General features: G+C 36.4%; 2 protein-coding genes across 2 annotated transcripts; both read left to right on the forward strand.

The window, feature by feature from the left end:
- LOC18769955 (casein kinase 1-like protein HD16) lies at positions 745–8,401 on the forward strand. The gene is made up of 17 exons (XM_007204187.2): positions 745–1,067; positions 1,796–2,257; positions 2,651–2,776; positions 2,851–2,924; positions 3,051–3,120; positions 3,204–3,259; positions 3,426–3,497; positions 3,570–3,664; positions 3,840–3,903; positions 3,991–4,120; positions 4,224–4,442; positions 4,535–4,665; positions 5,900–6,074; positions 6,167–6,257; positions 7,424–7,581; positions 7,698–7,886; positions 8,087–8,401. The coding sequence occupies exons 2-17, from the start codon at positions 1,844–1,846 to the stop codon at positions 8,144–8,146; spliced, it is 2,124 nt and encodes a 707-aa protein (XP_007204249.1). The 5' UTR covers positions 745–1,067; positions 1,796–1,843; the 3' UTR covers positions 8,147–8,401.
- LOC18770195 (LRR receptor-like serine/threonine-protein kinase GSO1) lies at positions 9,712–12,496 on the forward strand. The gene has a single exon (XM_020567744.1). The coding sequence runs from the start codon at positions 9,917–9,919 to the stop codon at positions 12,308–12,310; it is 2,394 nt and encodes a 797-aa protein (XP_020423333.1). The 5' UTR covers positions 9,712–9,916; the 3' UTR covers positions 12,311–12,496.

A 13,296-nucleotide genomic window follows, 5' to 3' on the forward strand; every position in this document is an offset into this window, starting at 1 on the left:
TCACTTTTTAACCTTGGCCTATGGAATATGAAATGCCTAGTTTGTAGAATTTTATTAGTATTATATTCATTATCATTTAGCTTATACTTTATGCCATTGTGTTACCATTCAAACCAAATAATTTATTATGAATTTTGGAAAGGAAGAGAATATATTATATCTGTAGTTGGTAAAAAAGAAAAAGAAAAAGAAAAACACCAATAAATTTTGAATGGAAAAAAAATAAGTAGGTCATGCAAAGCAAGGATTTTGTGTAAACTCACAAGCACATTGTTTTTATGTTGTAATTTGAAAAGGTGAAATTGAGTCTGATAGACTGTTGAAAACTCATATAATAATAATAATAATAATAATAATTAATTAATATTTATTTGGAAAAGAAAAGGAGATAGATATCCTTTTGGTTATTACAAGGCCACATTTGCATGTCCCATTTCTTTCCCATATAAAACCACACAAGAAGCCCCTATTTGGGACACCACTTCACACCACACCACCACGTTCAATTTACACATATTTCCGAGAGAGAGAGAGAGAGAGAGAGAGAGAGAGAGAGAGAGATGAGAGGGAAGCCCATTTATATACATATATTTAGGGTATCAGCAATCAATACATACACACAACACAAACATAACAAAGAGAACAGAAGAGAGAGAGAGAGAGTGAGTTTCTAGATAGAGAAAGAGAAGACACACACAACACACAAAACCAGAACACACCACACCACCATCACCACCAAATGTTATTTTCTTTTATTTTTTGAGACAAAATAAAATGAAATGAAAATTTATTTTATTTTATTTATTAAAAAAAACATCTAGACAGGCTCAGGGTTACCTATATTTATAGCCTTTGAGCATCCAAGTCTCTCAATACCAAAAAAGACAACAAATAAGAAAAAGAAAAATCCTTTTGAGCTTCTGATAAGAGAAATGTGTGTGCCTCTGTCGCTTTGTTTTCACTGAAGAACAAGACGATCTGACGGGAACCGATCGCCTTCTTCATGCGTCTTTGATTCAGTCTCAGCCTCCGATCCTTGTGCTTTCTCGGTTTTCAGCAACCGATCGGTGAGTAAATTCATATTTTGCTATTTTTCTTCTTCTTTTTTTTTTTCCAGCTGTTTTGCGCTTGTTCGATGATCGCTTTGTATTCAAAGTTTTCAAATTTTTTAGATAATCGGATTGGTGATTGCTTAGAAATCGATCTGATTCGGATTATTTATTTGTATCGTTGATCAAGCCGTTTGATTCTTTCGTTCAATGTGGACGTGTATTTGTTTTTGGTCGTAATCATCGTTGCTTCAATGCTTAGGTTGGTGAAGGTGCGTGCTTTTGGCCGAAGCTAATGACTGATTAAGAGAAATGAACAAAAGATAGACAGAAATGGAATAGATTCATTTTATATTATTGAGCACATTTACTATTTACTTTGTTGCTTGGTTTTTGAAAAATAGATCTCTTAAGCTATGTAGCCCCATAATGGTATCCTTACTTTTTCTCTATAGGTAGCAATTGAGGCAAGCCTCACAGAATTTATCTTATTGTGTTGTTTTGATTTTCTCTATCTGTCACTGTGGTTTCAGTTTTGTAGTAGTTCTAAATTATTAATAGTATGATACTATAAATTTGTATGATTTATCTAGTCCGACTTGTGCCCGTAAGGGGGTTTAAAATTTCTATTTTGCTTGCTCAAAGGGATTTACGTTTATGGTATTGTTTCAGTTTTATGCTTGTAACAGTAAATTATGTTTTAATTAATAATTTTAGTGATTTCTTTCCTGATATTTATGTTGCAGAGTATCTGAAGGGATTATTGGGTGGAATGTGATTTGCATGGGCTGAGGATGCCAGAGTTACGAAGCGGAGTGCGCAGATCAAAAAGGCTTGATGATCTCCAGCCTTCCTCACAACCACCGATTGGCCAAGCCGAAAATTGTGTACTGCCCGCTCAGAATAAAACTCGTAGGAGAGCTGGTGGTGGAAGGGGAAGAGGTGGTAATGCTGTAGCAAAAGGTCCTTCACCAGCAATACCCACAAGGGCGACTGCAGCTGGTAGAGGTCGTGGTGTTAGGTTGATAGATTTAGATCCTGAACCTTGCGAGGTTCGTCCTGAAGCTGCTGCTTTAGGAGCCGCCGAACCCATTTATAATCGTGTAGAAGTTGTAGCAGATAAAGATATAGCGATGGAGGGTGGTGCGAGTGCAGATAAAATAATGGGAGGTGAAGAGGAAGCAGGAGGGACACCTGTTCCCGATAGGGTATATACCCTGTACTTATTGCTTTTGATTGGATTCCTTTTTCCTTTTTAGTGTAAGATGCGGGATATTAATTGCATTGATTTGGGATTTCTATTTTGAGAAACAGCTGTTATGACTGTATACTCTGCTGGTAGATATTTATCTGATTATTAGCATTAAAAAAAAAAGTTCTATGTTCCTCACTCTACTAGTTCAGTAGATGTGGAATGGACGAATTCGAATATAATTAGGTGATGATTGTTATTTCTCTGTGAAACGGACTTGAAGATTCTTGTATACATATTGAGTTTGGCCCTCAGTTGGCCGATGCACCAACAATTATTGTGATAGTTACTATTAATAAATGTCTTGTTGTCCATGCAGAAATTTAAGTGTTTCTGTTGCTTGGTGTAGGTACAAGTGGGTAACTCTCCTGTGTACAAGGTAGAAAGGAAGTTGGGCAAGGGTGGTTTTGGCCAAGTTTATGTTGGTAGAAGGGTTAGTGGTGGCACTGATAGGACAGGGCCTGATGCAATTGAGGTATTTAATATCATTTTTTGGAAATTTTATTTTCTGAATCACAAATATATGATCTTTTAAGATCCTTTTTACAGGTTGCTTTGAAGTTCGAACACCGAAATAGTAAAGGTTGCAGTTATGGCGCTCCTTATGAGTGGCAAGTGTACAGGTGAGTTTTGTTTATTCCTGAATATGTTGGAAAAAGATTACATATGGTTGCCTTTAAATTTTATTTACATTAATCTTGAAATGTTTCAAATGTCTTATCTGATTTCCTTCTTTTTACGTTGTTAAGTCATCTGAATGGATGTTATGGAATTCCTTGGGTTCATTACAAGGGTCGACAAGGAGACTTTTACATTATGGTAAGTTTTGTTTTGGAGTTCCTTACCATCTGATTGGATTCAAAACTTTTTACATTGTCTGATGGATGTTGTTTATATTTCAGGTCATGGACATTCTTGGACCCAGTCTTTGGGACCTTTGGAATTCTGTTGGTCAATCGTAAGATACTCTATCTCTCTCTCACGCACAAACACACTCAAATTCACACAAGCACACATAAATGACCCCTGAAAAACCAATTGTACAATAATCTACACCCCAACATCCCCTGTGTGCAACAGAGTTTATTTCGGTCCTTTAATTCACATTATTATGTCTGCTACAGGATGTCACCCAATACGGCAGCATGCATTGCAGTTGAGGCAATATCAATTCTTGAAAAGCTTCACTTAAAAGGGTAAGTTTTATTGGAAGCTTTGACTTATTCTCTTTTGTATAAATAACTCATGAAATTTTCATCTCAAACTAGGTTTGTGCATGGAGATGTAAAACCAGAAAATTTTTTACTTGGTCAATCTGGAACACCTGATGAGAAGAAGCTATATCTGATTGATCTTGGCTTGGGTATGTTGCCCTCATGTTTCTTCATTGCATGTTTTCCTTTAAAGTATGAACTATTTGTGTTTCATGGTCAGATATGGTATTTCTGTTTTTAGTAAGGAAATTTAAGCGATATGAAGCAAATCCTATTCCCATATTTAGTATATAATGCTTGTATAATGTTTATATTTTGTTTCAGCATCTAAATGGAAGGAAGCATCTGGTCAACATGTTGAATATGATCAGAGGCCTGACATATTCAGGTTTGTAATGTTAGGACATTGTTCTATTTGTGCTTCTGAGACTTTATTTGGCCATCCTTCATATATTGACATTACTGCTTTTGACAGGGGAACAATAAGGTATGCAAGTGTACATGCACATTTAGGTCGGACTGGAAGTCGAAGGGATGATCTTGAGTCATTGGCATACACATTAATATTTCTCATTAAAGGAAGGTTACCCTGGCAAGGGTATCAGGTGAGTTGGTATTGTTGTTAAATGTGTTTGTAACTTTGTATTCTGTTTTCATATAATCTTGACAACCTTCAACCTTCGTTCACTGTTTTGCTTGAAATTACAGGGGGATAACAAGAGTTTTCTTGTTTGTAAGAAAAAGATGGCCACCTCCCCAGAGTTGATGTGCTGTTTCTGCCCTCCCCCATTCAAACAGTTTCTTGAAGCTGTTACAAATATGAAATTTGATGAGGAACCAAATTATGCAAAGTTGATATCTTTATTTGAAAGCTTGATAGAGCCATGCATGCCATTAAGGCCAATAAGAATTGATGGAGCTCTTAAGGTGATTTTGATAATACATTTTCAGCCTTTTTCCTTTACTCTTTTCTTTTTCTTTCTTTGACTTTCTATTTGTTCAACGTTCTGCATCAATAGGTTGGGCAAAAGCGGGCAAGAATGTCTATAAATTTGGAAGAAGATGAGCAACCAAAGAAGAAAGTTCGTTTAGGTAGTCCTGCTACCCAGTGGATTTCAGTGTATAATGCACGTCGTCCAATGAAGCAAAGGTGAAATATACATTTCTTTAATTTGATTTCCCATAATATGTGATTTGCAGTGAAATTTTTCCTAGATTTGCTATTTTTTCTCATTTTCATATAAACATATTTTATTTCCATACAGAAACATTAATAAAAGGTGTCAGCAGTTGAAGTATTTTAAATGTTTGATTTTCATTGAAAGGTTGTTATACAGTTTTAATTCTTCTTTGTCAGTATCAAAAGCAAGTATGTAATTTTGGCATAATTCTTTATCTTGACCACTATTTGTGCTTAAGCAAATTAGCTAACTTATGATGGATGGCAATGGCATTCCCTTTTTTAGCCCATGTGCTGGTGTTCTGTCATTAGACATATCTTAAATATCACTTAAATAACCTTTTTCTGAAATTTGATATAAAGAGATGTAATGCTGTATACCAAAATAGGAAAGCTTGTTGCTCGTTAAATAAAAAAACTTTATTTGTTCCTAAGGTGGAATCATGATTAAACTACTAATCATTTTTAAAGTGAAGATAAAAGACGAGATTTCAAACTTTCTATTAGTTTTAAGCTCGTGATCCTTTCATCTTTTACTTAATATTGAGATCTTCTGATATTTATTTATTTGGTATCTTTTGTATCTCATTCTAGTGGTTCTTTAAAATAGGTTTCTTATGTCTTCTCACCTATTCAAGTTCTCTAATAAATTAAATGGGTGTACTACACTGTGTTTGTAGTCAGAGGATAAACTACACTTTTCCCCCTCAACTTTTTTCACAATTCGTATCTGGTTCCTGTATTTTAAGTTACAACAATGACAACATAGGGACAAACAAAATGGAAAAAATATCAGATAATTAGGTGTAAAGTGTAGTTTGAGATAAAATGCATAGTGATTATGGACTTCTCATAAATGATATTAAATGGTTTTGATTCTGACTTTCTTGAAACATTTGATAATGATGCTCCTAATGTGTGTTTCTGTAAGAAATACCGAATGAATAGTGTCTACCAATTTGAGGTGATGATGAACCTAAGTTCTTATTTATGGTATATTTTCCCACAAACCCATGTTTATGTGCATGGTAATGGTTTTCTTGCATGGTGGTTTTTCTTCTCCTTTCTCTTCCTGAGGAAACCAAGGGGCATGGTCTAGGCTCAAACCTAGGATGGCCTCTGTAGGGCTGTGGCTTCACCACTTAGGTGTCCCCACTGGACTTTTCTTGCATGGTATTAAGTAAGCCTCTTGCTGGACATGTAGATATCACTACAATGTGGCGGACACAAGGCTGAGCCAGCATGTTGACAAGGGTAATGAAGATGGATTATTTATCAGCTCTGTAGCGTCTGCAGCAAATCTGTGGGCCCTAATCATGGATGCAGGGACAGGTTTCTCTTCCCAGGTTTATGAGCTGTCAACTGTCTTCCTACATAAGGTTAGCATATGAAACAAGTGTATTCTATCATCCTTCCGTAAGTAATATACTTCTTGAAATAATGATCATCTTGATTAATTCATTTGGGACAGGATTGGATCATGGAACAGTGGGAAAAGAATTTCTATATTAGTTCAATAGCTGGTGCCACTAATGGGAGTTCCTTGGTTGTTATGTCCAAAGGTTTGCATTTATTTGTAGCATTAAATAAATAATAAAAAAATGCTATTGGTTTTGTATAAATGTGTGTTGTGTGCATCTTCACCTCTTTTGCTTTCATATAACCTGTGGTACTAGTCAACGGTGAAATATGATTATCTTCTTCTTTTGCCAAATCCAGTCACTTGTTTCTCTGAGTTGTTTTCAACTGGTGCTATATCAGGGTTGTGATTAAATCTAGTTTTCTTCTCATATTCAGTTTTTGTTCATGCAGCATTTTGTTCATGCAGCATTCTCAATCTAGGATGCCCTTTTGCAAGTTACTTAATTCATTTTTCTTTTTACTCCAGCAACATTCAATCTAGGATGCCCTTTTGCAAGTTACCTAATTCATTTTTCTTTTTATTCTAGCAACATTCTCGTTCTAGGATGCCTTTTTGAATTCTGTTCTTGCTTTCTTTTCGCACCACTGCACACTCCCAGTTATCCTCCACTTGCGTTTTTCTTCCTCCTACCACCGTGTTTATGTTCTTTATCTTCAATGCTTCCCATAATTCTTCTTGCTTGGATGGCCTCTGCACCATGCTTAAACTCCTCTGCGGTTCATTTTTCTCTTTGGAACATCCTTGCTGATAAAACCTCCTGTTGATATTGTGATTCCAAATACTTTTCCTTCCACCAAACATTAGCTTTGATTGATTTTCTTCCATTAGATCTTACCCCAAATAGTTCTTTTCATGGGGCAATGTAATAACATTCCTTACAAAACCATTTCCCCATTCTTGAAGAAGCTCAAGAACATACCAACGGGGTTTTAGTCAAGTGGTCAGGGCTGTGCAAAAGTCATGATAAATTACCATAAATAGAGTTTGGCAATGCAAAAGTCATGTTAAAGTACCATAAACAGAGTTGTATCATGAAGCTCGGTGTTTTTTAACTAAAGGTCACAGAAAGAATAAAATTTTTGAAAAATAAATGCTGAGGTACTTTAAAAATTAAATTTTAATAGTCCTTATTGGAATGTGTGTTTTTGCATGTTATAAGTGCCTTTGTGTAAGCACTTTGCTCATCTTCATTTTTTGCTGGTAAATGAAACTTTAATTTTATGAGACTCTACTTTTTGCTACATATTTCTCTTTACTAGACCACTGTCCTGAGCCGTGATTTACACTCTATCGTATTGCATATAGGTACTCCTTACACTCAGCAGTCATATAAAGTGAGTGAATCTTTTCCATTCAAGTGGATAAATAAGAAGTGGAAAGAAGGTTTCCATGTGACATCCATGACAACTGCTGGCATTCGCTGGGGTGTCGTTATGTCCAGGAATGCTGGATATTCTGATCAGGTATATTATTACTCACATTCAAGTTTGTCGAATTTTTGAATTTGTAAATTTTGTTCACCTTTCTTGTTTTCAAGATAGCTCATTTTCCCATCTTACATTTGAATTGAAAATACAAGGTCGTGGAGCTCGATTTCTTATACCCGAGTGAAGGTATACACAGGCGATGGGAAAGTGGTTACAGAATAACATCCATGGCTGCCACTACTGATCAAGCAGCCTTCATTTTGAGCATTCCTAAACGAAAATTGATGGATGAAACTCAAGAAACTCTGCGTACCTCTGCCTTCCCAAGCAGCCATGTAAAGGTAAGATAGAAAACATTGGTGTGCGATGAGCATCATGATCTTGTGCTTATTTTCTTTAATTCTTTATAACGCGGAGTTCAAATATCTGGGTTCTGAAAGTTCAGTTGCATGGCACCATAGATGAGGTATTCATGCCTTGTTTTTGTTCATTTTCATCAATCACACGATAATGAATCATCTTTGATGTTTGTTTTTTGCAGGAAAAATGGTCCAAAAATCTCTATATTGCATCAATTTGCTATGGACGGACTGTTTGCTAATTTGTGTGTATATGTGGTTTATACCTGAAAAATGCTATTCAAATTTTTGAGAGGGTTTTACAGTTGATCTTTGAGTAGCTGGATAATCTTTTCACTGCAAGTTGAGAGGGAAAAAAAATCCAAGCATCTCATGAATTGTCTTCCTAGTTTATGAATGTAAAAAGTAACATAGATGAATGATACAATTGATTTTGGGAAATCATGTGCCCTCAACCAACCTACGATGCTAAGCAGCAGTTTGTCAAAAACGCATCACATACTTCACCTTGCTATGGCCACTCAGTTGATTGCTTATTAACTGCAAATCGTTCTCGGAATTAAACCTCGCCATAGAAGGTGTTTTCTATTCGAATGTTGTGGTAAGTAGCAACAAAAACACTTAAATAGGTAAATAGGTTTTAAGTTTTAATTCTTGAATTGGGGCCAAAGCACCTACGGTGAACCTTGTTGAGAAAAATAGATCTCAGCTGGTCTTCTTATACTATAGTCATTCAGTCGTGTGTGTACAGCGTCGGTTGGGGAAATTTCACTTTTCAACTAGAATTTTCTTGATGTTTGTTTTGTCTGCCCACTCCGATATAAAGCAAATATTGACTTGACTTGGTGCTTGAATTACGACAAAAAAAAAGAGACTTAGTGCTTGAATAATGATTAAAGATGTGCTCAAAACAACTAAAAACACTAACCCGTGAAGCCATATAAACATTAAAAAAAAAAAAGTTGTGTTTTTTGCAATCATTATATCATATTATGTAACACTTGCAAAGACAGATTCAATTAAGATTAAACTGGTGTAATCCTAAGTGAATTCTTCCCATTGATTAACAAATTCAATTAAGATTCAACTTCATCGCCAAGCAAACCCGAGATTTATATCAAACACAAGCTCAATAGGATTGCTTATCACACAGAAAGGAGCAGCTGGACATATTCCATAGAGTTAAAATTGCAACATCTCTAATTTACTTGACCTGAACAAATTTTAATTTGCTTGAATCTTGAACCCATTAAAAATACAAAATAATGACCTTACAGTGAAACCCATTTAAAAAGAAAGAAGCCATTTGATGACTTGTAAACATAAATTGGTGGGTGAGACAGTAACAAGCATGAAATGGTATATGATAATAGCACCAGTGCAGTGTTGAATGTTTGATATGTGGTTCCATTCCATCAACAAGAAAAAGATAATGCCTTCACATCACAATGGAGTCTCTAAGCTAGTGGTGATATACTGTGACTTGTGATAGAAGCAAAAATGCTTAATTATCTACAAACGGCCCGCTTGGTAATCATTTCATTTTTATTTTCTCTAAAAGTAGAACATACGGTAGAAATGAGAAATGAAGAAGGGTGGAGGAATGTGTTTAAAACATTTTAATGTTGAGAAATGTGGCAAGAAATACCCTGATATGCTTGTCATTGACTATAAAACTTGGGTATGATCTTCATTGCCTAGCTTAATTAGAACCTAGGACCAGACAAATTTGCATGATTTAATTGATAGTGTTTCAAACCAATGTACACAAAATCTTTAGGTAATTGATTTAGCCTCAAAAGTCAAGATAAAGGACAATTGCCCAGTCCAAAAATAAGGACAATTTCCAAGGCCGGCCGTCTGGATTTGGAATTATACATAGCACACAGATTTGTTTGACCACCAGTCTCAAGAGCTTATAGAAAAATATCTAGTTTGTGAGTTTCCACCATCAACACATTCATGATCCATCTGTAAGTATCTCGAGTTGCTTAATTAAGTAGCAAAGCAATATGGCCAGCCTGATGAGCCTACCTTTTGCTGCGTACTTGATCTTCTTCTTCACCTTAAACCTCATGCCTATGCCTTGTTTTTCTTGTCCCCAAGAACACAAAGAAGCTCTACTAGAATTCAAAACTTCATTAACTGAAAACTTATTAGCAGCAAACTCTACCGATGAAGCAATGGTAACCGAGTTACTAGAGTCATGGAATTCCAGTTCAGATTGTTGTCAATGGAACCTGGTCACTTGCCATTCCCATGCAGCATCAGCTTCAAAACGTATCACTGGCCTTGACATTTCCTATCTGGTCCTCAATGGAAGTGTGCCTTCAGATGTCCTGGCGCCACTCTTCCGAATAACAACGCTCATGCTGCTCAACATCGCTTCCAATTCGATGCAAGGGGAGATCCCAGGAGCTGGTTTTGCCAATTTGACCAAGCTAGTATATCTTGACATGAGGGAGAATCGATTCAATGGTTATATCCCTCCTCAGCTGTTTCAGTTCAGGTACCTAGAGTACCTTGATTTAAGTGGTAATTTCATCCAAGGAGAGATCCCTGCAGAGGTCGGAAACCTTACTGAATTGCGTAAGCTGTCACTTCGACAGAACAAGCTATCAGGAAGGATACCATTGTCTGTGGCGTCTCAGTTGAGGGAGTTGCAAGTATTGGAGTTGCAGGATAATTTTCTCTCCATGGAGATTCCAGCAGAGATTGGCAACTTGGTGAACATTTCAACACTTGCATTGAGCAACAACAATTTGAGTGGTGGAATTCCACAATCAATACAAAAGATGAGCAAGCTGGAAACACTTGCGCTGGACAAGAATATTCTCAATGGTGATATCCCAGCATGGCTATTTGAACTCAGGGAGTTGAAGAATTTGCATCTTGGAGGAAATAAACTAAGGTGGAATAACAGTAATGTCACCATAGCTCCAAAATGCATGTTATCTCAATTATCCTTGAGATCCTGTGATGTTGGAGGTCCTATTCCGATTTGGCTTTCCAATCAAACAAGGCTTGATCTCTTGGACTTGAGTGAAAACCGGCTCGAAGGAGCATTTCCACTGTGGCTAGCTAAACTACAGGTTGGGATCCTATTTTTATCAGACAACGAACTCACAGGTTCCTTGCCGCCACCTTTGTTTCAAACTCGAAGTTTACAAGTCCTTGAATTGTCAAGAAACAACTTTTCGGGAAAATTGCCAGAAGATATGGGTGAGAACTGTGCAGTCATGATACTCATGCTGTCTGAAAACAATTTTTCAGGGCCAGTGCCAAAATCCATCGCAAACATATACAGACTACTTTTGCTCGACTTGTCAAGGAACAACTTCTCGGGTGAGCTTCCAATCTTTAAACCTGATGCACTTCTAGCGTTCGTTGATATTTCGTCAAACAAATTATCAGGTAAGGTTCCTGCCACTTTTGGACTGAACACTATAATCCTCTCACTAGGCCAAAATGAGTTCTCTGGTGAGTTGCCTAAAAACTTGTCCAATCTGAGCCAGCTTGAGCACCTTGACCTGCGTGATAACAACATCACTGGAGACTTGCCAACATTTCTCACTCAAATATCTTCTCTTCAAGTACTCAATCTACGAAACAATTCCATAAGAGGATCGATCTCCGGTGATCTGTCAAATCTCAGCAGTCTCCGGATCCTGGATCTGTCTAACAACTTGCTTAGTGGAAATATTCCTCCAAGAGTTGGAAATCTTATTGCAATGATTGAGACTCCAGACATCCCAACAAGTTTGCCTGGTGCATTCTTCTCCTTCTCAGTTGAATACGACCTGATAGTAAATTGGAAGAAGTCAAAGCAAGGCCTATCTAGCCACAATCTTGACATCTACTCCCTTCTAGACCTGTCAAATAATCAATTTTCAGGCAACATTCCATCCTCTTTGGGTAGGCTCAAAGGCTTGAAGCTACTTAACATTTCTTCCAATGAACTTTCTGGGAGCATCCCATTGGCATTTGGTGATTTGGAGAGTTTAGAGACCTTGGATTTGTCTCACAATAATCTCTCAGGCCAAATACCAGAGACATTTGCAAAGCTTCAAGAACTGAACACTCTAGACTTGAGCAACAACAAACTTGTTGGTCATATTCCTGAGAGTCCCCAAATGGATACACTGATTGATCCAAACATATATGCTAACAACAGCGGATTGTGCGGAGTTCAAATTCAGTTGCATTGCCCCGAAGAGCACCCGCCATCTGCCGAAACAGATGAGAGTGATGAGAAGAACGATACATGGTGGTTTTCATGGGCAACTGCAGGTATTGGATTCCCTTTTGGATTTTTTTCTGCTGTGGCCTCAATGTACGTTGTTGGTTATTTTGGTACTGTTGCAACCAGAACAAGAAGGGGCTCTCAATGTGTTTGGCAGAGGTAACAATGTGTGTGCTCTTGAGAACCATAGCACACAAGAATAGTCACAACAACCTTTTGAAGAAGGAAACAAGAACATCTACTACAAATAATGTTTGTATTTCTGCTGATCTTATATTCAGCATATATATTTTGAAGTGTAGTAATTAAGAATATTAAGGAATGATGTTAATCGGACCCTCTCTCTCTCCCCTTCCCTGCCTTTAGAAAACACTAGCCCCATGTGCCAATTGGTTTTATTTTATATTTTATATTTTATTTTTAGAATTAAGAAAAGATAACATGGGTACTTATGTTCCATAAAAGTAGGACCTATTATTTGATTTTTTTAAAAATTTTTATATGAAAAAATGTGAATTTACCATATTATCCTCATTTAATTAATAATTTCAATTCTTAATGTTTGAATTAATCAAGGGCATTTTCTGGTATTTTGAATATTTTACCATTCTTTGCCTTTTACTTTATATAAATAGATATATAGAGAGGGTGGTAGTTGCGCAGAGTTAGGGAGTATCATTTGGCCGAACTGAAGTGGGTAGCTATGAGTGAAAGTCCAGTATGACCCAATAGTTTGGGATAGAGTTTGGGATAGGATTTGAAACCTTTGGACCGAGCAGGCCTGCCCATTCACCTTTTTTTTTCTTTTTTTCTTTTTTGGGTTTTTTGCCTTATTTGCCTTATTTCCATTCCAAACATTTAAATTAAGGGAGATTCACTATTATACCAAATATAAGGGCCCAAATTTATATATATATATTTATTTATTTATGCAATAGACTTTAGAAACACACCCAAAGTCCATTTACACTATAACAAAGAGGCTTTTAACTTCTTACAAATTACAAAACTGCCATCAATTTCTTAAAACAAGCCTAACCCCAAAACCTTATAAAAATATCCAAAACACTCAATAAGTCATCAAAGTAATTTAATAATCAAAATTAAATTCAATAAGGCCAACTGTCATTTTTTGTGTTTTTTTTTGTT

Source organism: Prunus persica, chromosome G7 (assembly GCF_000346465.2).
Source record: "Prunus persica cultivar Lovell chromosome G7, Prunus_persica_NCBIv2, whole genome shotgun sequence".
Classification (NCBI taxonomy): Eukaryota; Viridiplantae; Streptophyta; class Magnoliopsida; order Rosales; family Rosaceae; genus Prunus; species Prunus persica.